Source organism: Ammospiza nelsoni, chromosome 3 (assembly GCF_027579445.1).
Source record: "Ammospiza nelsoni isolate bAmmNel1 chromosome 3, bAmmNel1.pri, whole genome shotgun sequence".
In the NCBI taxonomy this organism is placed as follows: domain Eukaryota; kingdom Metazoa; phylum Chordata; class Aves; order Passeriformes; family Passerellidae; genus Ammospiza; species Ammospiza nelsoni.
Genome location: NC_080635.1, coordinates 65,279,908 through 65,304,225, shown reverse-complemented (window position 1 = coordinate 65,304,225; position 24,318 = coordinate 65,279,908). Strand labels below are relative to the sequence as shown.

The window sequence follows — 24,318 nt, the reverse complement described above, 5'->3', positions numbered from 1 at the left end:
ACGAGTGCTGCTTTCAAGCTAGCTGGAAAGGGGGTGGTAAAACTGCCTCTCTGAGGATGAAGGAATGGTTGAGAAGCAATGACTAGGTGTTATATAGGAGAAACTATACACGCTGATTGAAAGTGAGACTGCACATTAACAGACACAGGACATAAACCATCAACATACATATGAAATCACCAGCACTGATGACAAAGGATTAAGGCATTTCTTGGCAGACAAACTGCCACTTGATGTAAAGGCCCATGAGCATTCATCTACCAGCTCATCTGCCAAGAAATGAGCTTCTGTCAGGACTGGTAATTAAAGTGTACCAATAGGTTATGCTAGAAAGGCCCACACCTGTTTCCCAAGTAGATCTCCAGTGAAAAGAGAAGAAACATAAGTGAAATAATATCTAGCAAAGATCCAGACACCAGCTCCCAAGCACAACTCAATTTTTTTTCATTACTGTTAAGTGTCTGACTGCATTTTTTTCTCCTGCAAAATTACAAGACTATTCAAATAATAAAACCTGCACATTTTAAGACAGGAATGTCTTTTCCATACCATCTACACTCAGCACAGGTCCACGTGATATAAGCAGGTAGGTCTAGTTAAGACATAGAAGTGTCAGAGGAACGTTGTCTCCTTGTAACTGCTTTGTCAGGTACATGACCCAGCAGTACCTGCTAAAACAGCTTTAACATAATGATAAATTTCAACAAAAAATAATCATGCACAGCCATAGAATTAAAGTAATTCAAAGTGACAGGTTCAATTAGTATTTGGGAAATTTACTCGTGAAAAAAAATTAATTTCCTTAGATTTGTGGAGTTTCCGCTAGTAATTGCTTTGGATTTAAGGAATGATAAATTCAACTTATGTTTAAAGAGTACTAACTTGTGTAATCCTGCAACAAAATACTACTATAATCCAGAGACAGAAACAAGAATTTAAACTAGTAAGATTAAAGAGTTTTCAACTGCCAAGCTAAAACTTGAAAATAAACATGTCGATGTCGTTTAAAATGGTACCTGTGACTCTTTTGGCCTTCTCCAAAAACATTACACAAGTAATTGCATTCACACAAAGCTCTAAGGTGAAACTGCATCTTCATTCTTTCCAGAAACCATGACAGGTAATAGAGATTACCAGGTTATTAATGCTTTAGAGACACTCACATGTATAGGTTTATAGCTGCCTTTTCTTTCTTAACATGTCTTCTCCATGTGAGTTGAAGGCTCAGGTTCAGGTAGGCAAACAGAAAGTAAGAGTTTAAACAAGTTCAAGGGTACACTTGACACCCATCTGGCAAGCAGAAAGCTGATGCACCAAACCTACCACTACCTCAGAGTAGGAACTCCACAATTACACACTCTAGCATGAAGCCCAGAAGATGTACTGGGTGTGATTCCCACTCAAGAAAAAAAATGAAATATCACTAAACACTTAAATGAAGCAATAGCTTTAGGACGTAAGAAAAGGAGCAGCAATAGAAGCAAGAAGATCCATTGGACTGGTCTCCATTGTACAAGATATTTTCAAAGTTTTAAACATCAGATAAATGAAATTATTTAATTTGGATAAAAAAATTACTAAAATTAAATTTAATGACTTATTTAGATGATGATATGTCAGATAAACCATCTTACTTCTTCTCCTGAAAGATAGTAAGCTGAAAGCAGTCCACCGACGAAACGAATGTTGACTTCAAATACGGAAATTTCAGCATTCTGTTGAAATAAACATAAATTTATTTCTATTGAGGTTTATTTTTACATATATATATATATATATATATATATATACACACACATACAGGTTTTAAGGCATAATAGCTGTAAATAGCAAAACACAGAAGATGTAGGGAAGGCCAACACAAGAATTTAAAGCATTTTTTTCTCTTCCTCACTTTGACAAAATATCCTGCTTAACTTTTCACCTCTTCTGTGGGCTATAAGGTTTTCTCTAAATCCACATATCCTTCCAGATGATTCAGCATTTGCCCAAAAGGTGCTCTTGGATCTCATGTCCCACACTACCTCCCCTCACTCCATCTCAGACAGATCAGTATTGATCAAAATGTCCCATCAAGTGCTTTCCTACTTCAGTCTAAATGCTGCTCACCACAAACAAGAAGGTAGCACTAGAATGAGTTAATTATGTGCTCATAAAAAACAAATGTAATCATTATGTGCATTCACAAGGAAGATGATTCCCTATTACAGTGATAGCCCTTTCCAAGCTGGTGTGGATGAATCTTTTACTAATGACAAAGACTTGGTCCAGCTAGTATCTACCTCAAAACTCAAAGCACACTCTTTCCCTGCCTTTGGAAATTCAAGCATAAATGAGGAATCTGAGTCTCACATACTTTTGTTCTTTATGAAGGCAATTCCAATTTTACCCCAACACTCACCGAGGCATTCAGCTAAAAAGTTGTTCTAGTGAAGTTTCTTAATTTTTGCCTTTTTCTGTAATACTACTTTTTTTAATTTCCGTGTTTCTGCAGAAAAAGGTACCCAACAGCATCCCAAAATTTTGGGCACATAAAAAAAAGCATTTGACTTTCACATGTTCTGGGTCGCTCTTGCTTCTACTGAGTCACTTTTCCATTTTCTCTTTGCAAACATACAGTATAGCTATATTTAATATAAATCAATGCATGGTGGAGCTGATGGATTTTCTTCTGAAAGGCTTGCAGGTTTTTTCATTTAGCTAGGTTTTGTGCTTTTCCAGTTTAAGCATTCAGATGTCAGTTTACATAGGAGGGAAGAAGTTGCTCCCTATTTTTTATGGATTTTGAATTGCAGCAAACTGCCTTTACAGAAAAACAAACAAACAAACAAACAAGCACTGGACTACATAACAGAAATATTACTTCATGCTTTTCAGTTTCCAAGGTGCTCTGATTAAGAAAATGTATCTAGACACATTGCAGAGTTGGTGAGTTTCTTGTAAACTGTAAAGGTACAGGCTTCAAAACACACTCTCAGGCTTGCTACAATGCTTGTTGGTTCACACTCAGGAATTTACCTTTTCTCCTCTAAAATGTATTCTGCACTTCCCTCTCCCCCAAAGAAGAGGATATAATTTCCAATCAGAATGACTGTGTTTAATATATAATTAATATAGTATGTGTGTGCCTGTATAATACACCTTTTAATACACATGAACACAATTCAAAGAGGCTGACAAAGTAAAGCCATCACACACATCTGACTCTTGAAAACTCAGACTGGCATCATGGCTTAAGACTGCAAGATTATCTTGCTGTCTTGCAGTGGTCAGAACATAACACTCTTACAAGTTTATTTTGAGTCATCTAGAAATCTGCAGTTTCTCCTCTGTCACTGCTCTCCTCTACTGCTCCTCTCCTATTCTTTCTAAGAAAAACAACAAAGTTTAATTTCTGCAGCTTAATTTCTGTTTCCAAAATGCCTTTTTTTTCAAAATCTGTTATTTCTCTTTCCAAGTGTTCAGTCATTGTCTCACTGAATGCAGCAATAAGGCAAATAGAAACAGGTACGCATCTCAACTTCAACATTCTTCTGAAGGCTTTTTTATTATGCCATGATCCACATTAAACCTGGGGAGGGGATATAAAAACATTTAAATTCTCTAGAAATCTGAACTAACTAGATGATGCATCTGTTCACCTGCTAATCAGGCTGCCTGTGTAGGAACTACAGTACATGTACTTTAAATACAGAAGTCTACCTTAAAATCCAACATATAATACAGCTAGTAGAGAACTGATTTGACTAAAGAAAGGCTGATCTGATCTAGTCTGATTGAAGAAAGGATGATCAAATGAGTGAAAGGGGTGGCTTCTCTTCTGTGGAGACCGAGCTAGCTGAAATTCCTATGAATAGTATGAGAATATGAATTTGTGAGTCTTCTTCAGAAGTTCGGGTTCTTTCCATTTCAATCCTGAGCCTTAGCACATGTCAAGTACCTTTCTTTGATGTGGGAAGGTTGAAGCTGTAAAGAGGTAGGTGTCCGATGAGGAAATGAGTTAATCAGATATCCCAGACACTTGTGTTTCCTTTGAGAACTGAATTAAATCACTTTTTGATTTTCAATTGCTTGAAGTAAATTGAGTGGTGTATGACCTGAATATTTTGTCTCCGGAACTTTACATTTTGCCTTTCTGGATTTAAATATGACCACTTAACTCACAAAACCATTGCTATCTTTCAAGGAGTGCAAAGGCCCTTTAAGGAAGTCTCAGTATGTGTGCACTGACATCTGCTTCTGGAAATCAGCTATGGACAAGAAGACTACTTGGAAATAATTTGAATAAAGGTTTTACTGTTGTGCCACAAAGATGAATTGCACTGTAATACTGAACATGTGTTGAAGGGGTGATCTTTCAGGACATTCCTTGAAGGCAACCATTATTCTAACGTCATCAGATTCCCAATAGGTCACTTGAACCTCTGAACCTTCATTTGGAATATTTGCCTCTTACCAAAATCTTTATGCAAGCCACTGAAGCAGACAAACACTGAAACAGTAATTTCATTAATGGTAGATTTGAAATCTGTATGCCTGATAGTTACTCTTAAATTCATTGTACCAGGTTAATATTATTCTCAGCGCACAAATAACTGTAAGTGGCAAAACAATTAAAGTTTTATAATTTCACATCAAGAAAACATGTTTACATGTTTTTGTGAAGGAAAGTTTGTGAAGGAATGTTTTTTGAAGAAGTAATCTGTTAAGAAAAATGAACTTGTCCTAAAAGTAGATTTCCGCTACACCAAATTTACCCTTCTTCCTGGTTTGATTTTTAAAATTTTTGTATGACATGACACATTGAAAATGCCACACCCTGATCATTACTCTCTTTTCACATATTTAATCATCCATGTACAGATTGCACAAGTAAGTCTATATTTCTACTCAGCAAATTCTAAGTAAGCATTTAACAGTACCAGAATATATCAGAAAAACTTTCATCTGAACTTCACCAAATTTCTACTTCACCATCTGTAGAAGTGAGAATTATTTTTTATTTTAAATTTAGCCTTCTCCTTCAAACAGTTATTGTATCACCTACAAAGCAAGTCTGAGAAGTGGTTGAATTAATTCTATTACCTCTAATGGAAATTCTGTAGGGCGAAGTGTCTGGACATGTACATTTCAAGATGACTAAGATGTTACCTTTTTAAGGTACCAAGTACAAAAGACAGCTCTGAGCAATTGGAAAAATATAATTTCCAGTGTTATAGTCTCTTTACATTAGTAACCCAAATATAGACTGGCCTCTGTATGAGAATATCTGAAGCACCTTTGTTAGTACACATCTTATCTATGCTAACATCTAAACATCAGTTTGATCTGATATTTGCAGGCCTCACTTTTAGAAAGGATTCTGAAAGTCTGTGGGTGCTTGAAAAAGAGTTACATGTATTGGGAATAACATGTTTTTGTTTTAATTCCAGGGCTTTTATGTTAATTGCTGAATGTGAGTAATGTGGTCTTTCATCTTATATTTATTCAGTAATTTATGATTCACTATTTGAACCATAAATTGAATAGTCCAACTACTATACAACATCCAGGGAAACTGTGATTTCTGATCAGTGTACTTGAAAAAAAAAACAGAAAACAAAAAGCAATGTATGAATGCAATATGTACTGTGAGAGCAAAGCTGTGACAAGTTTCAGGAATATCATCTAGTTTCCTTGATTAATTTCTAAAGATGAAATTATTTTGATATAGACATACAACATCCTGTACATCTCTGGCTAGAGACATAACATCAAAGTTATGTTAAAATTGCTTTTTAAGTAGAAGAAAACCCATAGCTCAGAAACACTCAAGATGATGGAGAAAATTAGAGATATAACTAGGAAACCTATTATACTAACTCCTTTTAAAGAAAGGGAGATTGACAATGCCTTAGCAAGACACATCTTCAAAAAGCAACAAATATAACCAAACAAGGAAGGAGCAGGCAGAATAAAGTGCCAAGACTTATATTAGTTAGCCTGTGTTACTCTGCATTTCTATTTTATTGACAAATCTATGACAGGGCCAATTTGATCTCAGATGTGTCCCACCACTCAACTTCCCTCACCCTTCCACAAACCAGAGGATTAGGACTACAACTGAGAAACTACTGAGGCTTCAAACAGCTGTTATACTGAATTTAATATTGAAACATTGTTCAGACAACAAACTACAGTCAACTGGGCTCTCCTGAAGGCCTTTTCCCATTGAACTCCTCCAGCTTCCCCAAAAATCAGTATTCATATCCTTCTGGATCATTTCCTAATGCATGTCATTCCTCATAATCTTCCACTCCACAATTCACAGACCAAGGCCAAAACGATTTCCATCAGTATTTTATCATGGGAAGTCATCCTCCCTTATAAACACAACATTTGAAACACAACACTATTTTATTTATCCACCTGGCACTCACCAGCAGCTCTAGTTACATGTTCTGTCATTCAGAATACAGCTGGAAAAAACACTCTGTGCTCTTTACACAGATGAATGTATTCCCAATGAACAAATCACCTTAATTTACATTTGATAAAGAGCTTGCTCTCTTAGTTTTTATAAAGATAACAAAAAATAATGCCCCAAGTCCTAACGTATCATTTGTTTCAGTCTTTTCTATTGCAAAGATTCCTTCCAAAACTTTCTTTCCTTTGGTTCTCCTGTTCTTGTATCATCAAGAGTGTACAGAACTTCAGCCACCTCATCTGCATTTCCATCTATTGCTCCTGTGTAGAAGGAATATAGCAACTCCCTCCCCATGCACACACACCATGGCAAGCAGCCCATACCCTGCAGTTTAACAAGCTGTGCAAGAGAACACCAGGGAGCCTGTACTGAATAATGCTGAATAATGTATATAATTCTAGACTAAAAAGTGGACACAAAGGGCCCACATTTCCTGTGAAATTAGATGAACTTGTAATTATTTTTACTATTAAATAATAATATTCCCCTGTTGAAGCACAAAGGTTGGAAACAGCAACAAATCCTAGCATTTTCAAGCAGCCCAGGAATTACGATAGTCACAGATAGTACTACAATAGCTCACTTTCAACTATTGCAATTAAACAAGATTTTAGTTACCTGCAATCATGGGGGAAAAAAATTTCATTCATATTCCACAAATGAAAGTTACTGGCAGCTTGCTAAAATATTCAGTTCCCAAAGACATGGGAAATAATCTTAGCAACCTTTTTACCATAAGTGTCAAAGCCTGGTTATTGCATAACATTATTTAACCTTGCTGAAGTCCCCGCATGGCAAACTGCAGGCACAAAAATAAAGTGCTACTGAAGGCATTAATAAACTCTAGCAGCAAAAGAACTGTGTTTGGTAATGAATTTGCAGGATCTCATTTTAGCCCATCAAAATTGGTTCTTACACATAATTAACATCAAGCCACTTTGAAGTCTGGCATTTAGAGTGTACTAATAAGTTACGCGGCAAACTAGTAATCAAATAGTCCCACAAACTAAAGAACCATTTTCACCTGCTGGCTTTCTTAAGATTTCTCTCTGACCCATGACTTTTTTTTTTTTCAAATTGGAAAGCTGTTTCAAATAGTTGTATTAGGAAAATTTCTGATTTTCTCACTTGAGGAGGAAAAATACCAAGAATAAAGAGCCAAAAACCTATAATGTTCCAAGGTAGAACATTAGGTTGTGGATTGTTAAATAGAAGTCAATCACAATACCTACAGTTTGAAAATAGTAGGATTTGGGTTTGTAAATGCTGAAATTTGAAATAAGCAAACTGAAGTCTGGAAGTCTGTACTGTTACAGACTGCCACACCACAGATACAGCTGAGTCAATGATAAATGCTGGAAGCCTTATTTATGCAAATAATATTTGCTGTTCTGGGACCTTGCAAAGGGGGTATGCTAGTCTATACATGACAGTAGCAAAAACCCCATAATGTCAAGTTTCTCCACTTCCACCAGTTCTTTTCCAGTTCTCAAATAATAGATATATCACTCACAAAACTTTTAGGTTGCATGAAGCTGCTGACCAAATCTCTTTGAAAGACACTCAGATTTGCTGTGCTAAGCACAAAGATGAAAGAAGTCATAAGTGAGCCTTCAAGCTTCAAAAGTGGCATAAAATCAGATACAGTGACTGACCAATACTTAAGAGTATTGGTAGGACACAAGACAGAGGGCACCCTCACCTTCTTCCTCATTCCCTTCCCTTTATGCAGTTCCTCAATTCATTAGTACCTGTCTTTGAGAGCAAATAATGAAATGCCCTTCATACTTCCACAATTTCCCTCTTATCTGAACAAGTGCATGGCTTTCTGCTCCATACCTTGTTCCCATTCTGATCCTGTCTGGCTACACTTCCATCGGACAGCTGGTCAGTTGGTCAGGGTGTGAATCCAAGCCCTGTCCCATGTACAGTTTGACTGCCAGCACCTTCTGGTCTTGGTGTGGGTCCCTGTTGTTCCTGTCAATGCGCAGACATGCTTTAGGACACTGTGTAGACCAAGGACTGCTCCCAGCAGGCAGCACAGGCAAGACTGCCCTTTTGCACAGAAGGAGTTTAGCAGGGGCTGAGGAAGAAGGGGATGGATCCCTTGGTCACTCATGCTAAAGATACTGGGGTGTGTTTGGGCGTGGATGCAGAGCACCATTGACCCAACACTCAACAACTCCCAAACCCTCACTGCTGTACCATGGGGCTCAGCTCCTGCACCACTACTCCCCAACACCTGACCCCTTCATTTGCCTCATCAAGATCCCTTTTCCTCTCTCTCTCTTCCCAAGCACGTATTCACTGTTATTTGGCTCTTGGACTGCAGAGACTGATAGCTTTTTCCTCCCCAGTGTGAAGCAGAAGTGGGGTGCTGCCACAGAAACTCCTTCAGAAAGCTCTGTGTGTGCGTGTGCAGCTTCTGAAGAAACAAATAAGAAAAAATAAGATCAGAGGAGCAGCATGCATAGTTGTAGCTAGGAAACAGCCAAGCTCCCTAAAAATCCCATGAAAGACTGGTTCCCTTTTCCTGCCTTGTAACCTGCTGATACAGAGCCCAGCCCAGCTGCTGCAGCCTTGGGCTGTGCACTGTGGAGGGGTGTGTGGGCAGCAGCCTGCGTGGGGAGGTCAGAACAAAGCCTTGGCTATATTAATTAGAAGAGCAAAAGATGAAACCCCAAAAGAGATAAAGAGATTCAACAGAGAACAGAGCACATATCCATCGTGCTACTAAAGCTAAGACCATGGATTTAACCACTGCAAATGTCATCTCTTTCCATAAGTACATCTACATCTCTTATAATATTGACAGAATCAGAAAATGCAACATAATTCCTGAAGGAATGGCTCAGTTTAGCTCAAACTTCTGCAAGGTTTCAAATTTAGAAAAAAAAGTCAGCAGTTGTGACACAAAAAAGCTCCAAGCATTGCAATGTGATCAAATCTCAGTTATAAAATCACAGGGCTACCAGCTGTAGCTGTAATGAAAATAGCCTGTGTTATACTCCAAAAGGGAAAGCTTCTAAACATACCCACTGACAAGCTTACTAAAATGCACAAGTTTGCCAAGAAAGGTGCTGCTGACTTAACTAGAGTTTTCCCTCAAAATCAAAACCTATCTTCAGAAAGGTAAAGAGGAGCAACCCTGACATCTAATTCATTGAACTGCAAGATTGAAATCTAACGCATAAAGAGAGGCTGCCATTAAGTCGTCTTTATTCCATAAATCCTTTCATGTGGGTAAACTAGTGCCTACTTCACAAAGTGACACCAGGCAACTTTTATAATCAAGTGTTGAGAGTGGTGTGAGTGCTGGCCAAATAGTTTGGTGAATATCTTCTGGAGTTTGTAAAATTTTCCTACATCCAGCTGCATGGAGAGAGAACATAAGGAGAAAAAAATTCTGCTACAGAATACAGTCACAGCAATTTTTGTAAAGAACATCTTAAAGAAAATTAAAGATTTGAAAGACATAGTTCTAAGAATAAATGAAGAGAAAAACGTATTCTACTTATGGAAATAAAGGGGAATTATGCTGATTAAGCAGTCCCTGCCCAGGAAATGATCAGAAACATCAAACACAAGTTTATACTACTCAGAAGAAATAACTCTTTAGGATATGTCAGTGAGTCAGTTTTTCCAAATAAATCACTTAATGGGACAAAGGTTTCTAAAACAGAAGCAAGTAATAGTGTACATAACATTTTTCCAGAACATGTCACGTAAGGCCTGATAAACGCTTAAACACAAAAGAACTTTTCTTTCTTTGCTGTTCTTTAAACTGTAAGATATAAATACAAAATGGCATTTGAATCTAAAATCTATACTTAAAGAGGAAAACTAAACAAAAGTGCAAGTTGAGGAGCTTCCAACAATCCAGCCATTAAACAAATGGATATCCATTATTAAATTTGGCATCACAGATATTTATTTTAATTTCCTTGTTCCAGTTTGGGAAAATTCATCTACTCACTGATGATGCCAATGTAAAATTCAATTACATATGATTATGAAGTATTATGAAAATAATTTTGTGAGGTGTTGAACTCCAGGCTGCTATTTACAGGAATATCAGTAACAATATACTGTTAGTGACGCACGTCAGTGTTATCTGTGAAGCTGCTTTGGTAAATATGCTTGACTCCTGCATTGAACAACTAATGGAATATGAAATTTCTGACATTTTCTTAGCTTGGAAGCATTACTGAGAAAAAAATAGGTGCATTAAAAAGAGGAAATATAGGCAATACCATCTAAAAGTTTCCAGTACAAATATATAAAGATATATGTAAACCCAAAGATTTTCATGTTAATAATGTAAATCACTCTACAAAGCTTTATAATGTTCCTCCAAGTAGAGCTCAGCTCATCCTTTCAAGTGGAATTTGTTATTTTCTGTTGTCTTATCCTGGTTTTTAAACATCTTGATAATACCAAGCTAATAATGCAGGAATTTAGTATTACAAAAATACCTTTAGGGAAAAAAATTCTTATGCACAAGATAAAATTAGTATGTCATTCAGGCTTCTTACACTACACAGGAGCACTATTTAATATCCTCTATTTACATTCTAAATGTAAATATAAATGCATACTAAATTACTGCTTATATAAACTATGCTAGATCCACTCTTATTAACTCCTTCTTAAAAGGATAATTAATTTTCAAGCATGGAAGAGACCCTAATTAAACCTGACTTTTGCATAACTTATTAGAAAGAGTACTTTGTTTTCAGAAAGTGTTTCTAACATTAAGCATGTCAACTACAAGAGCTTTCAAGTGCTCAGTGTACTGTGCTTACTTTATTGCACTGATCAAAGGTGCTTCATCAGCTCTCTGCACCCAACAATAAATCCTCTGGCCCAAAAAAAAACCCAAAAGGAAAAAAAAAAGAAAAAATACCAAACTCAGGACTTTGCCATTTAATTGAAGAGGTTCCTACTTGTTCAAGGCCTTTCCAGATTAAAAATTTAATGAAGAACATTGCCCTCAGCTGCACATTTGCCACTTAATAGGGTAATTTGTACGTGCAGTTGTGAGGACCTAATGCTTCCTAAGACTAAAGCAGTTCAGTTGTGCCAATAGTTCAGCCTAACTCATGATATTCAACTTTACTTGAGCAGACAGAGGAACCTAAGCAGTATGTATGGCATGCACCTTTCAATAAACACAACAAAAATCTGTAGATTTCATAAAGGGAAAATGTAAAAGGTTTGCATAATGAAAAAATTAATGCTTGAAGGGTCCCAATTCTTCTTCCCAGAAAAGCTGAAAAGTCTAGTTTTTACTTTATAATGGCAAATACTCTATTTCCTTTTTCCTTCCTCCGGTCCAGCTCATTGCCTTCCATCTACCTAAATCTCTTTGATTGAAAAAGAGCAAATAAGCAGAGCAGTAGATTTCTTATCTTCCAGCTTCCTGCTTTGTATTATCTATCAATAATCTAAATTCTTTAGCCTTGCATTATGTTTGTAATATCAAACCCCCAGTCCTCAGTTGGCCCCTGGAGACTAAACTAAAAAGTTAATCAGCAATGCTCCTTACCACATTGAAATCCAAGTTTTTTTCAACCCACTCCTTGGCTTCCTTGAACTCCTCTTTCATTTCCATGATGTATAGTGTATCAAGGGCATCCACAATTGTTGCTCCTTGTATGTTACCTGAAATACATGAAGAGCCAGTGATTTACTTTTCAACAGAAGACTTTTCAGTTAGATCTAATTAATTTAAATTAATTCTAATTTCAAAATCCAATTTCAATTAATCCAGTTAAAAACTGGGTGCATAAGCATTCAAGTGGTAACTAGTAATTCACAGCCCTTACTTTGATTCCCATGCCACAACAAAACATCATAATATTTAAGTATTTCTTCCACTAATGAACTTTTGAAGAGCTGCTCTAATGCACTGTATTTTCAGTCATATTTTTACATTTTAAACCACTGACAGAACAGTTCGCCGTAAAATGACACAAAACCCAGTAAATCTCGGTAATTGAGAAATTTCTGTTTCTTCCAGTTTGGAATGAAAACAATCAGCTGCTTCTTTGTTTTTATACTCAGAATGATACATAAAGCTTTAAGAAGCTGGTGAGCACTGATCCCATTTTAGTTAGGAAAGCCCTTTAGGTAGAATCTGACAAGATAGCGCTGGGGGAGGCAAAGGCAAACTTGCACACATGGATTTGCCAGCTCAGGAGGGGCTGCAAGGCACAGGTGGTCTGCAAAAATGGCACCCTTCTACCCCTGTTAAAGAGATGGGTAAGAGCTAGCCTTGACCTAACACTGCAAGATGAAGTATCACCAGTACGTTGGCTTTGGAATGGATTAGATGTTCATCATCCTGTACTGAAAGGTTAATGTGGACAGTGGGGTTCAAGAAAACACAGTCACTCAAAACACTTTTCCATGCTTACTCCAAATTTACCTTGACCTTTTGAAAATACCATTTTTGTCTAGGAAGAGTTTCAATTCCTATTTATGGGATAATGTCAAAAATTCAATTTTGACCACTCTACTAAGACTTTCATTTCCTAACTTGGCTCCTGCAGTTTTCATAATGACAGGAAGATCACTGTTATATTTTAGAGAAGACTCTGATACAGAAAGAAACATTTAGAATTAGAAAATAATTTAGGTTGCAATCAACAGAGAAAGTCATTATGCCCAATCCCTGTCTCCCTCAACAGGGCTAATGAGTCAGGTGAATAGCTGACTACTCATTCCGGAATTGATTGCACCAGGGGAATGACAACATAGCAGCTACAACTAATTAAGGAACTTGATTATTCTCTTGTCTCTGAAATACCTGATGAAAAAGTAAAACTTAATTTTATAAACTTATCAAATATCATAGTTCAATTTTTTCATATTTAAGAAAGCTACTCTATCAGCCAATTCTTGTGTTCACTGCCATCATGGGTTTCTCTCATGAAACAGAGAGGAGATCGGAGAGCTCTGTATAGCAGGATTGACATAAATTCCTTAAATTAAGGTTCCAAGTAAAAAATAATTTTCCATTTCCACCATCTTAAAGAAAATGATATTTGAGGTTGTTACAACAGTTATTTGGTACATGTAACAGAATGAGATACTTTCTCTATTTTAGCAGCTGTTTTTACCACCCATTTTTGGAATGTCACTTTCCTACTCTGAAGGAAGGAATCTCCACATTTTCCCCCAGATATTCCACTAATAAAACTGCAGCCTGCTTTGGTAAGAAAAACATAATATCCTCCAAGAGCTTACTTGGAACTTGGCTGCCCTTCTCTAATATTAAAGGAAAAGTATTCCTTTAAACTTGGCTAAGCAACTTATATTTTCCCCAAGCTTATGAGAAAGTGAGAGTGGAAAACTGCTGGAGGACATCTGCTCATGATCACTACTGCAAAAGCTCTGGAGATGTCTGGTAACTCCATACAACAAAAGCAGTTCCTTGTGAACCTTTACAACTGAGCTCTACTTACAGAAAAACCATCTATAACCTGATTTGCTTCAGTGGATTGTGATAGGCTCACCATGCAAAGACATTCTTTGTGATAATCCCCTTGTAATACAACTAACACCACCACTAAACAGTTAAGCTTTCAATTTTAAGGATTAGTACTTGAGCTGCAACCCACTACTAAGAAGAAAAAGAAGAGAAAATAAGGAGAAAACTTATTGAGAAATCACCCGTGGAGTCACCTACTTATTATGATCTTTTCCCCTGAATCTGGCATATGTGGCCTGCTTAGAGCACAGATTGAAAAAAAATGCTAGAATCTCAAGCAGATCTTACTGTATTTGAAATTATTTCTGCTAATATTCTGAATGCTCCAGAAAAGGGAATAATTACACAATTAATGTGACACTTAGTCAAGTTTGTCTCAAACAGCTATGCTTCCAAGTTCTTGAGAAAAGACAAAAGAACAGAGAAAGAGTCAGTTGAGAGGCCAGAATTATGACTTGTGAACAACTGCAGTTTGTGCTAAGTCAGCCAAGAGAATAACTTAAACCTGAGAGTAGTATGGAAATCGTGATGCTGAACAGGTCATTAATAACCAGTCAGACAAACCATTGGTGGGGTTGGGGAAAGGAGTGCAAAGAAATTAAATGAACATTCCTTATTATGGGATAAGAGCAAACATTTCACAGGCCTATATAAGCTATGCTTCTCAAAGCACAGCACATAAATTATTAAATAGGGTTATCACTGTTGTTTGTTCCTACACAACATTCCCAAGGAATTACACAGCAGTCATGGCCTACAAGAAGCAAAGATTATTGCTAGGCAATTACAGTACACACTCATGACACAGAATATTTGGACAAGAGGACTGTTTTCCTATACACCTACAGTACTGCTACAGATTTGACTCTGTGTTACAGAGTGCAAGCCAAGTTGCAGTCACAGTGGTAGAGTTTCAGAGTTGCCCCAGGCAGGAGGAAGATATCACAAAAAATACTTGGATAAAATTCATAGACCTCAGGTAAATACAGATATATTTTGCAGATAACTAAATACATATATATTTTTTTTTTTCAAAGTAGAGAAAGTGAACTTGAAAGTCATAAAACATAAGTCAAAGGAAGTAATTTTGATGATAAAGAGATAACCAGATGTTATATAGAAGCCTACCAAAATGAAGAATTATTAGTCTCTACCAAAACCTCCAGACCATGTACTCACATATGCTCCATTTTACTTCTGTTGTTAACCCTTTACTTTTATCACTCCTCTTTACTGACAGCATCATTTACTCCAAGGGATTAATAGAGAACACATAAAATAGCCTACTATTAACTGAAAAGAATGCAAAAGAAATCAGTCAACAGGAAACTTTCAGTAGACTATCGAGAAACATCACCAGAGCTTCATTTCCAGTTTAACACTTAAAATCTTGAGCAATGATCTGGAAGAAAACAAAAAAGAGCATATTGCTAAGAAGATCTGTGGACTATTAACCACAACAGCTTATTAAAAGCACAGGTAGCCTATATCTCCTCTGGGTAATGCACAGTCAGCCCATTTAAACCGCATGCTTTTTAATATCCAACAGTGCCAGTGCACGTGCGTGCAAATAAAAGAAGAGATTACATTAGAGAATGCATCTCAGAACTGGGCAGCAAGAGCAGAATAAGAAGAGTGATCAGAGGATGAGTAACTTTGTATGAGTTTCCAGGACGCCACGGCAGGGAGAGCTGCTCTGGATGTGAGTGACAACCTCATTAGCAGAGCTCTGTGACTGAGCTTATATGGCCATATGGTTAAAGAACCACACCTGGCTTAGGGCCAAACCCTTTGGAGCCTGTGCCAAAATAAGTTCTCACTTGTCTAGCCCGGGCTTTTAGATATGGCCAGAAATAGAATACTTCAGAATCAATGCACGTTGGTGCACTTAATAATTTAAAATTTCCTCCCATTCCTTGGACACCAAGTTGGCATTTGAAAATACATACAGGTTTGACTAAAGCAACATTTTGATTTGTGCTGGAGGTTTCTTGGAGCGTTGCTTCAAAAGCTGACTCATATCTTAGAACAGTGTTTTCCTTTATTTAAAGTTCACTGGAAAGGTTCCTATGCAATATCATTAGCAATTTAAAGTGTCAAGAGTGATTAATTATTAAAGTGTGCTATGCCAAAACATGAAACTCTTGACTCAAGTACTGGCAAACCCTCAGCAATATTAACACTTTTAATTTCAGGGACTATTCACACCTGGTAAGAGTGGGGAAAGAAAAATTAACTTAATTTTTAACAAATCTAGTTTTTCATATGCGTAATATTAAACAATATAGTGATATTTCTAGAATGCTCTTCCAAATCTCCAGTATTTTATACATCTGTGCATTTTAGAGCCAGCTCTGGCATCTTTGAATTTGATAAAGTTTAAATATTTTTTCCTTCATTGCTTATCTCTGTGCTTCCTGCAGAAGCCTTTGGCATCCACCACGCTTCTGGCACTGTGCAGCTCAGTTACATGTTTAGTTATGAACCACCTTCTTTTGTCTGAACCTGCTGCCTAGTAATTTGCTATCTCCACCCTTTCCTTACAAAGGATATCACTCCCCACAAGGAACAATAAATCCTTGTTCATCCCATCTATGCCACTTTTTATGGACCCCCACGTATTGTTCTGGAAAGCTGTCAAGCTTTACTGCTTACTGTGAGCTCAAGTCTGCCCTGTTCTCTGCATTACCTCAGAACTATATCTCCCGTTTCACTAAGAGCCAGCTTAAATTAGGAACATTTTCTATTTCTTAGTGCAATTATCGCCTGTTGGGAAATCCTCCTGGGTTTGAGGAACTGTTTGCAGTTTGCCATTGTCAAAGCTACCCCAAATAACTTATTTGCACTGCCAAATTTCACTCTGGTTATTTGATTTTTCAGCGTTGGGGTGAGTAATTTGAGAGTGTGTCTCAGCAGTAATGGATTCCTGTGAGAGGCCAATAATAAACCTGAAAAATGTTGTTAGAAATCTAAAACGACAATACACTTCTCATTGTTGTGCAACATGACCTCCTCTCAAAAATGCTGTACTGAGCAATTCATCCACATATCTGCTAATGTTACTCTTTACAGAAGTTAATTTAATTGAGATAGATGTCAGGCTTACTTCCATCACATACCAAAACACAAAATTTCAAGGAATACAGAAGGAAGAGTGAAGACAAACAAGACTGGGGTGGGGGGAAGATTTTGAGTCCTTTCAATTTAAATTGACATATTGTTTAAACACATGCACAGTTAATTGCCCAGGCTATATTAATAGACGTAGAGTTTGAAAAGACACATTGCTATACACTCCAAGACAGTTTTGGATATAAATTTTGGCAGGCTTTAAAATTATTCATACACCTCAACACTCCATAAAAGAAATGACAAAAAACAGTTCAAAGTGGGAGGAGCAGGATCTTACTAAATTATAGTACTTTGGGGTTTGCAGATTGTGAGTATTTTTTAAATGCCTCCCTTTTTGCCTCCAGAAAACGTCCCTTTTCACTTGCAGAGATTAATTATACTATGCCTACAAGTTATAATATCAAACTGGCAATACTGCACATGAAACACAGCTTCAGATAATTAAAAAAGCCCTTTAGTTACAGTCATTTAAGTGCAGAAAACACTTCTAGAAAGAGTTCTCTGCAAGTGCAGCAACACTCATTAGTTTTAAAATTAGTTCAGAAGGCTTAGAGAGGAATAGCTCCTAGTTTGAGGGGCTGGTGGTAGAGTGCTATGAAAAAAGAGCAAAATTGTGATTTTGCCACTTTTGCAATAGGAAGGTAGATTAATAAATCTCTGCTTCAGCTAACCTTGTTAACAGTAACCTGAAACATAAAGGTTAAAGAATTAAAAGGTAGCAGCACTTTCTCATAGCCTACTTTCTACTAGGAATAGTCAGAGAAGAATTAGTACTCACAGAAGAAGTCATACCAGGAGATATGCCCGGTTGTGCTAATGGACAGGTATTGTGCAAACAAATGCTGAGCTACTCCAATTTATGTGATTAATCTGGAAACAGTTGTACACTTCATGTAATTAAACAAATAAGAATGTTCCTGTCTTTTCAAATAGTTGCTACTACATGGTAAAACACAGAAAGTACAAAGGAAATAAAAACATTGCATGGATGTGCTGAAAAGACATTGACAATAGTCAGAGGCAGGTATGTGGCACTGGCTTAAAGGTGAAATCTTTCAGTGTTTCTCTAAAAGTATATTATTCTTGGTGTGCAAATGCGAGAGAAAGCACCTTCTGCTCATAACAAAAATATATCTACAGTCTGCCAGTCTAAAGACTTCCTCAGCTTATCACATACACCCTTACACACACACTGCCTGCAGAACACCAGCAAGACCAAGGCAGTTCTTTGATTTCACAATTTGTTTTCGTGGCTTGAGTTTCGGACAAAAAAAGTAATTTCCAAGTTCAGCAAGAAGTCTTCAGCAACAGATTAGCTCTACTACTAGTAATTTAGCACTAGTACAAGGTGCTAAAGCAGGGTTCTTTTCCTTCCCCCAAAATTAGAACCACCAGTTGTCCCTACCCTTTCTCCTATCAACACCCCAAAGGCCATTTTCCTCTTCTCCTAGCCCTGGTATAGTGCCTGTATTTCATGATGTTATTTCCTAAGCCACATCCATGTGGAATTACACCTCTCAAAAGCCATCTTATTTTTGTCCTGAGAAGCACAGCATGACAGCTATGACTTGCCTTCAAGACACAGCAGTCATTAAAATCTACCTGCAAAATGGAGATTGAAAGGAGCCATGCATTTATACTCCAAAAAAAAAGCTTAGAAGCAGTATAATTTGAAAACAACTCTCCCCTGCTGTGTCAGGAGAGCTGTACTGTAACTTTTACAGCATAAAGCACTACACAGCACTGGACTCTTCTGTTCCTCACAGTGAGATATAAAAGTCTTAATCCCATAACAGCCACTCCCAGCATTTGCAAAGCAATGTAAATGCAGCAATTAATTCAAAGGAGAAGTGTTTCGTTAGGCATCAAACAGTGCCCAATTAAATGTACTGTGTTTTATTGATACCAAGATGATTCCAAACTTGCATTTTTAAAACAATTGAGACCTGGCAGCAAAAAGAAAAGACAGTCTTGGCAAATTGGAGATAGTTATGATGGATGACAGTGAACTGAAGGTCTTACTTGATTTCTGAAGGTTGGGAGGAAATTCACAGGACACAGAGCTGAAGGTAACATATTCTCCACTAATACAACTCGGAATTACCTTAAATTAGTCAACCATTTGCAATTTTTTAAATAACTTTTTAAAATTAGAAACAAGGAAGATAAGGAAACTTGTCTGTTCTTTCATGAAGGAAAGAAACCCAACACACAAACAGATCAGTATTTTATTGTTTTATGGAAAACAATAATCTGTTGAATTTAAACATGAAGGTGCAGATCAGATCTAATAAATCTGAGGACACCTACAGAAACAAGGTTTTGTTTGTAAAGAACAAAAGGTAGCTATGGATTCGGGCAAGGGTGAGGCAGAGCTGCTTGCAGATATGCTGCTCTTTGGTATTCTGTAAAGCAATTCAGCAGAAAGGGACCTAATGCTTATTTTGATTTGCGCCAAGATCAATAAGACTGAAGGTGTTTCTAAGGAAAGCTCCTCAGCAATAAGGTCATATTCCAGATGACCACGATGGGAAACTGATCTGCATTTAGACTGACTCTGCCTCTTACTCCTTTAAATAGTTTTATTTTTCAATTCAACACTTGTCCTCTTTCACAGAGAATTGTGCCTGAAGTGACTTAAACTTATGCAATGTCCACAGAACTCCTGCTTAAGAATTTCACAAGTCAATACATCTACAGCTTGTTCTGCAAATCCATGCAATATTATCATTAACTCAAACCTTAGAAATGTTTATACCACTTCTGATTTCAAAGGAAACTACATTAAGAGTTTAAATTTTCAAGACATTTTGTTGTACTGCAAGAAAAGAGAATTCCATTAAATAGTTCCTCAAACATATTAAATCACACAACTATCATTCTCCTGAACACAATAAATAGTTTTCATTCTCAGAGAAGAGAAGGAAAAAGAAACATGATGACTCAGCCTTGAGGTTAACTCAAACTTCTCTGTTTTAAAGTCCAATAACTAACTAGGTAATAATTACTTATTAACATTTTTGATATTACCTTGGTGTAGCCAAGCAGTACAGCAAGATCAAAGTAGATGTTGTATTTTCCAACTTATTTCTGCAATCACAACTGCGGTCTCTAAGCAACCTCCAAATATAGTTGGGGATTTGATAAGTGCTCTATTTAGGCTGTTTTAGGAAATGTTTCCACTTCAAGCTATCTTTTGCAAACATTCAACAAAGTAAGTTCCTGTTAAAATCAAAATAATGTATTGATTTTGTCTCAGCTAGAGAAATTAGTCATTTTTTCAGCTTTCTGTTTAGAAAACAAGCTATTTGAATAGAAAAATTGGTGTCAAACAGTTTAATTCTTCATTTTTCTGCAAAACTGAAGATAATGACAGTTCATAGGACTGTATTTATGCTGCCTCAGAATGCTGTTTCTCTTCAGCCCCAAGTCCCATTTGGACACCAAAGAAGTCTTGCCTCCTTACACCGGATTTCTACAGTGTGCCTCTCCTAATAGAACTTTTCAGTCCCATATTTGTTCTACACTGATAACAACTTGTTCTTTATTTAACATCTCCTGTACAATATTTAGAGGTGCAAACAACAGTTATATTAAGGAAAAATAAAAGCCTGATAAGGGAGTCTGGTGCAAATTAACAAATATTTATAAGAAATGGAAATAAATTCCTAAGAACTGCATACAGCTTTAGCTACCTTCATGAGTGTAGAGAGTATTGTTTGTTCCTTGTATAGGATTTCTCCTCTTATCCACCCTCTTCCCCACCCTCTTCCCCTTAGTTCTCCGCTTATTGAATGTGGCATCAATGATTTCCATTGTAAATGTTTAAGACAGGACAGTATTTATTGCAGCAAAACTGTATTTTTATCATGCAGCAATGCCATGCTCCATTTATTCTCATTCAGACACTAATCTACAGAAGTCGCAGAAAGCATCTACATTTATTGTTACTTTTTACACATAACAGAAGCAAGAAACATCATGCTGCATGACAGGGAGCAGCAAGAAAACATGTTTATCACTTATAAGCTTTTCAGCTGATTTACTGTTCTATGCTACCGTCACTAAGCACAAAAATATACTGTACTCACCAAATAAATTGCTTGAATGTCCTTGCTTAGATATGGGTTTCAGTTCATTTAATCCCCATGCGTAACGCTTATAATTATCCCAGGCATGCTTCATCATCTGCAGGGAAACCAAAGCAGGATTATGGTGTTGATTTAGCAAGAAGCCACAGCAAACACCAACTTGAGAATATTCTCAATATTAAAAACATTTAATACAATTCTTAACCAAATTCTTGTCATATGCATTATGAAATATTCAATAAAGTATAACAGTGGCACTGCTTTCCAGGTGGCAGTGGGATGGCTGCTATAAGAATTACATGACTGTCCTCTCCACTTTTGTTACCTGCAAGCTTATGGTCAAGACACACTCAAAAATAATTAATTTTTAGGAAGGGAATTCATTATGTCATATATCAATTCAATTGAGATTTTATTTCCCTTAAGCCTACATCTCAGAAACTGAGGAAAGTAACATTTTTAAGCAAGGTTTTCCCCCTAGAACCTTTAGATTCTTTAAGGTGAACATAAAGCTTACAGTAGTTTTCAGATTCTGGCAGAGACCTGCTTGCATACAACTAGCTGGTTCAAACTCAGCACAGCTAGTAACAAAAGAAGGATGGTAAAGTGTGCAGGCAGAACCCCTAGAAAATATTGTGAGGTTTTTACAATACAATCTTTTATGACTATAAATGCATCTGTAGCTACTTTCACATGTCATTTTGCACAAAGAAATGAAAACATTTACAACTGAGCATATCACCACCAAATCACATTTGGCACAAGAAAAGGTGCACCACAGATAAATACTGCTTTGGGAATAAATACTGATTTATCTGACACCACAGATAAATACTGCTTTGGGAAACAGCCTTGCAGAGCCCAGCACAGTAGTGCTGTGGTAAGAGCAGGGGGCATCCACACAGAAGTCAGGGGAGTGGGTTGACTCAGGAAAGGCTCACACTCTTCACCACCATCACCAGGCATATCTGGTGTGATCTGTCCTTTTTCAGAGCGGTCCAGGTGCATGTCCAGGAGCCCATGTGCTCCTCCCCAAACATGTGGTGAGAAGAATGCACACAGCTCTGCAGGCCTGGTGACAAACCACTGCCACTGCAGCAGGTCCAACACCTCCCCTTGGCAGCCACCAGTTTTAACACCTGCTCAGGAATAGTCTTCTTTAAAGGTCACCACAAGCAGCATTACTTTATGTAACAGAAAGAAAGATTTTGCCACCTTGCTGCTCTTCCTCCCCTCTTCCACAAGGCAGAGTAGTGCTGGGAATGCCAGAGGTCATCTTCTAGACAAAAAGTGACAATTTCAGACCTTTTCAGAGGTAGTGCTTCAGGCTGTCAGATGACAACACTGCTCTGTCCTTGCTTTCAGATCTCTTCTTGAGGCCTTGTGTGTCAAGGATAATTTTGTTAAATAACAGTTATAATCCTAAATTTAAAAGCAGCAGCCTTGGGACATGCTGATAATAGTAATCCTGCACTTTCTCCTTTTCCTCTTTTCTTTGCTCAAATCTCAGAGAAATTATGTCAATTAAAAATCTGCATTAAGCCATACTATAACAAATGACAACAGATTTTTTAGAATACTGCCATACTCATGAGAATAAACATTTCTCCACTACTAATGGGAGAAAAAATGCACATCTATCCTGCACGAAAATTCACAGATGTTAATCCACACTACAGGTCTAGCCTTACAAATACAAAAATTGGCAATGGCAGTTAATATGTGACCATTTTCAAGCAAAAGATTAGCCTGGTGTCAGATCTCAGCTGAAAGGCAAGTCAGAGGCCCTGTGGAAATGGTCTTGGGCCATGGATAGCAGTGATATGCCAGATGGAATTGCTGCCATCCATGGCCTGAGCCCAGCAGGAGCTGTTTCCATTGCTTGACTTCATTGCAGAATGGCTTAGGAGCTCCCCCAAGATGGAGCTTTTTGTCTCAAAGCAGAACTGGTAATAGGCAGCCAACTGGCAGGCTTTACGACTATGGGCTCTTCTCAGTCCCTGGTACAAGGATCAAGACTGCATGAAACCAATCATTTGTCCACAGCATATTTTCTAATTTACCAATTGAAATTTTCTGGTAATTTGCCTGTTGTACAAGAAAGACTTATTCTGCCCTGCCATCATATCCCAGACCTGCAAGCTCAGCTTTAGATATCAACGTACAAACCCCCGAGATTTCGGGAGGCTAAATCCTAAGCTTTGTCAAAGCTTATTTTCTCATGCAATCACATCAGAATCTTTTCATTTGCTTAATCTTAATCAGGGCACACCAGACAAAAGGCCTTTTTTCTTTTATTTAAATAAACTAAACTTGTAATTAAGTGGCCTGAATCAAGGGGCCTAAAGATGCAGTACTATAACATTATAACTGCTCAAGCCACTACCAACATCGTTCTTCCCTTTTTCCCTCCTTTTTCTCCTAGCACTTCTATGCTCCTTCTCTTGCCTAAGAAATGCAGTGGTCATCTATTCCCAAACCAAGTCAGTTTAGGAAACAGAAACTTTTGCAAGTGATATTCTTGTTTTGAGAAACATTTTTGTCTTTTCTGACTCCCCAAGTCAGAATGTTGCCAGTATCAGAGTTACCAAGAGGGAAAGGCAAGAACAGCTCCAGACTGGTTCAGTCCAGCCACAACAGTGTGTGATGCTACAAGATGTTCTAGATGTAATCACTTGCCTTTAGTTTTTCCCCATGGATTGACACTTCAATGATATGGTATCATAAATGTATGTGTGATTTGGTAGCAGAAACCACTCTGATTACCCTCTTGCTCATCAACCCCTAGCTAATAAGACAGGAAGATAACCCAGACAGTAGACACTATGTTCTAATAATATTTATTATTGTGTGCCAATGAACATCAGATGGGTTGTTGGGCCTTTTTTACAAAAATTTCCTCCCATTCTGCCAACTACTCAGGTACTTATCTAATTCTTTCCCAGAAAATTACAATGTGTGGATTCCACAAGCCAAGCAGACATTAAAAAAAAAAACAACAACAAAACCCCCCAAACAAACAAACAAACAAAAAACCAAAAAGCACTGCTTTTCCTAAACTTAAGGAAATATTCCAGTACAAAAAACCCTACCAGAATTTACTGAGCAGATCAAACTCATCTCTTTTGGCTAAT

At 37.3% G+C, this 24,318-nt stretch overlaps 1 protein-coding gene across 2 annotated transcripts in view; it reads right to left on the bottom strand.

Moving 5' to 3' along the window:
* Positions 1 to 24,318, bottom strand: part of MAN1A1 (mannosidase alpha class 1A member 1) — a 139,453-nt gene that overhangs the window by 81,819 nt on the left and 33,316 nt on the right. For both annotated transcript variants that reach the window (XR_009418040.1, XM_059467867.1), the window contains exons 2-4: positions 21,185 to 21,281; positions 12,015 to 12,130; positions 1,635 to 1,715 (exon numbers count right to left, since the gene is read on the bottom strand). Coding sequence is in view for 1 of the 2 variants with exons in the window: in XM_059467867.1 (XP_059323850.1) it covers positions 1,635 to 1,715; positions 12,015 to 12,130; positions 21,185 to 21,281 (294 nt within the window). In the remaining variant the exon portion in view is untranslated. The remainder of the gene's footprint in view (positions 1 to 1,634; positions 1,716 to 12,014; positions 12,131 to 21,184; positions 21,282 to 24,318) is intronic.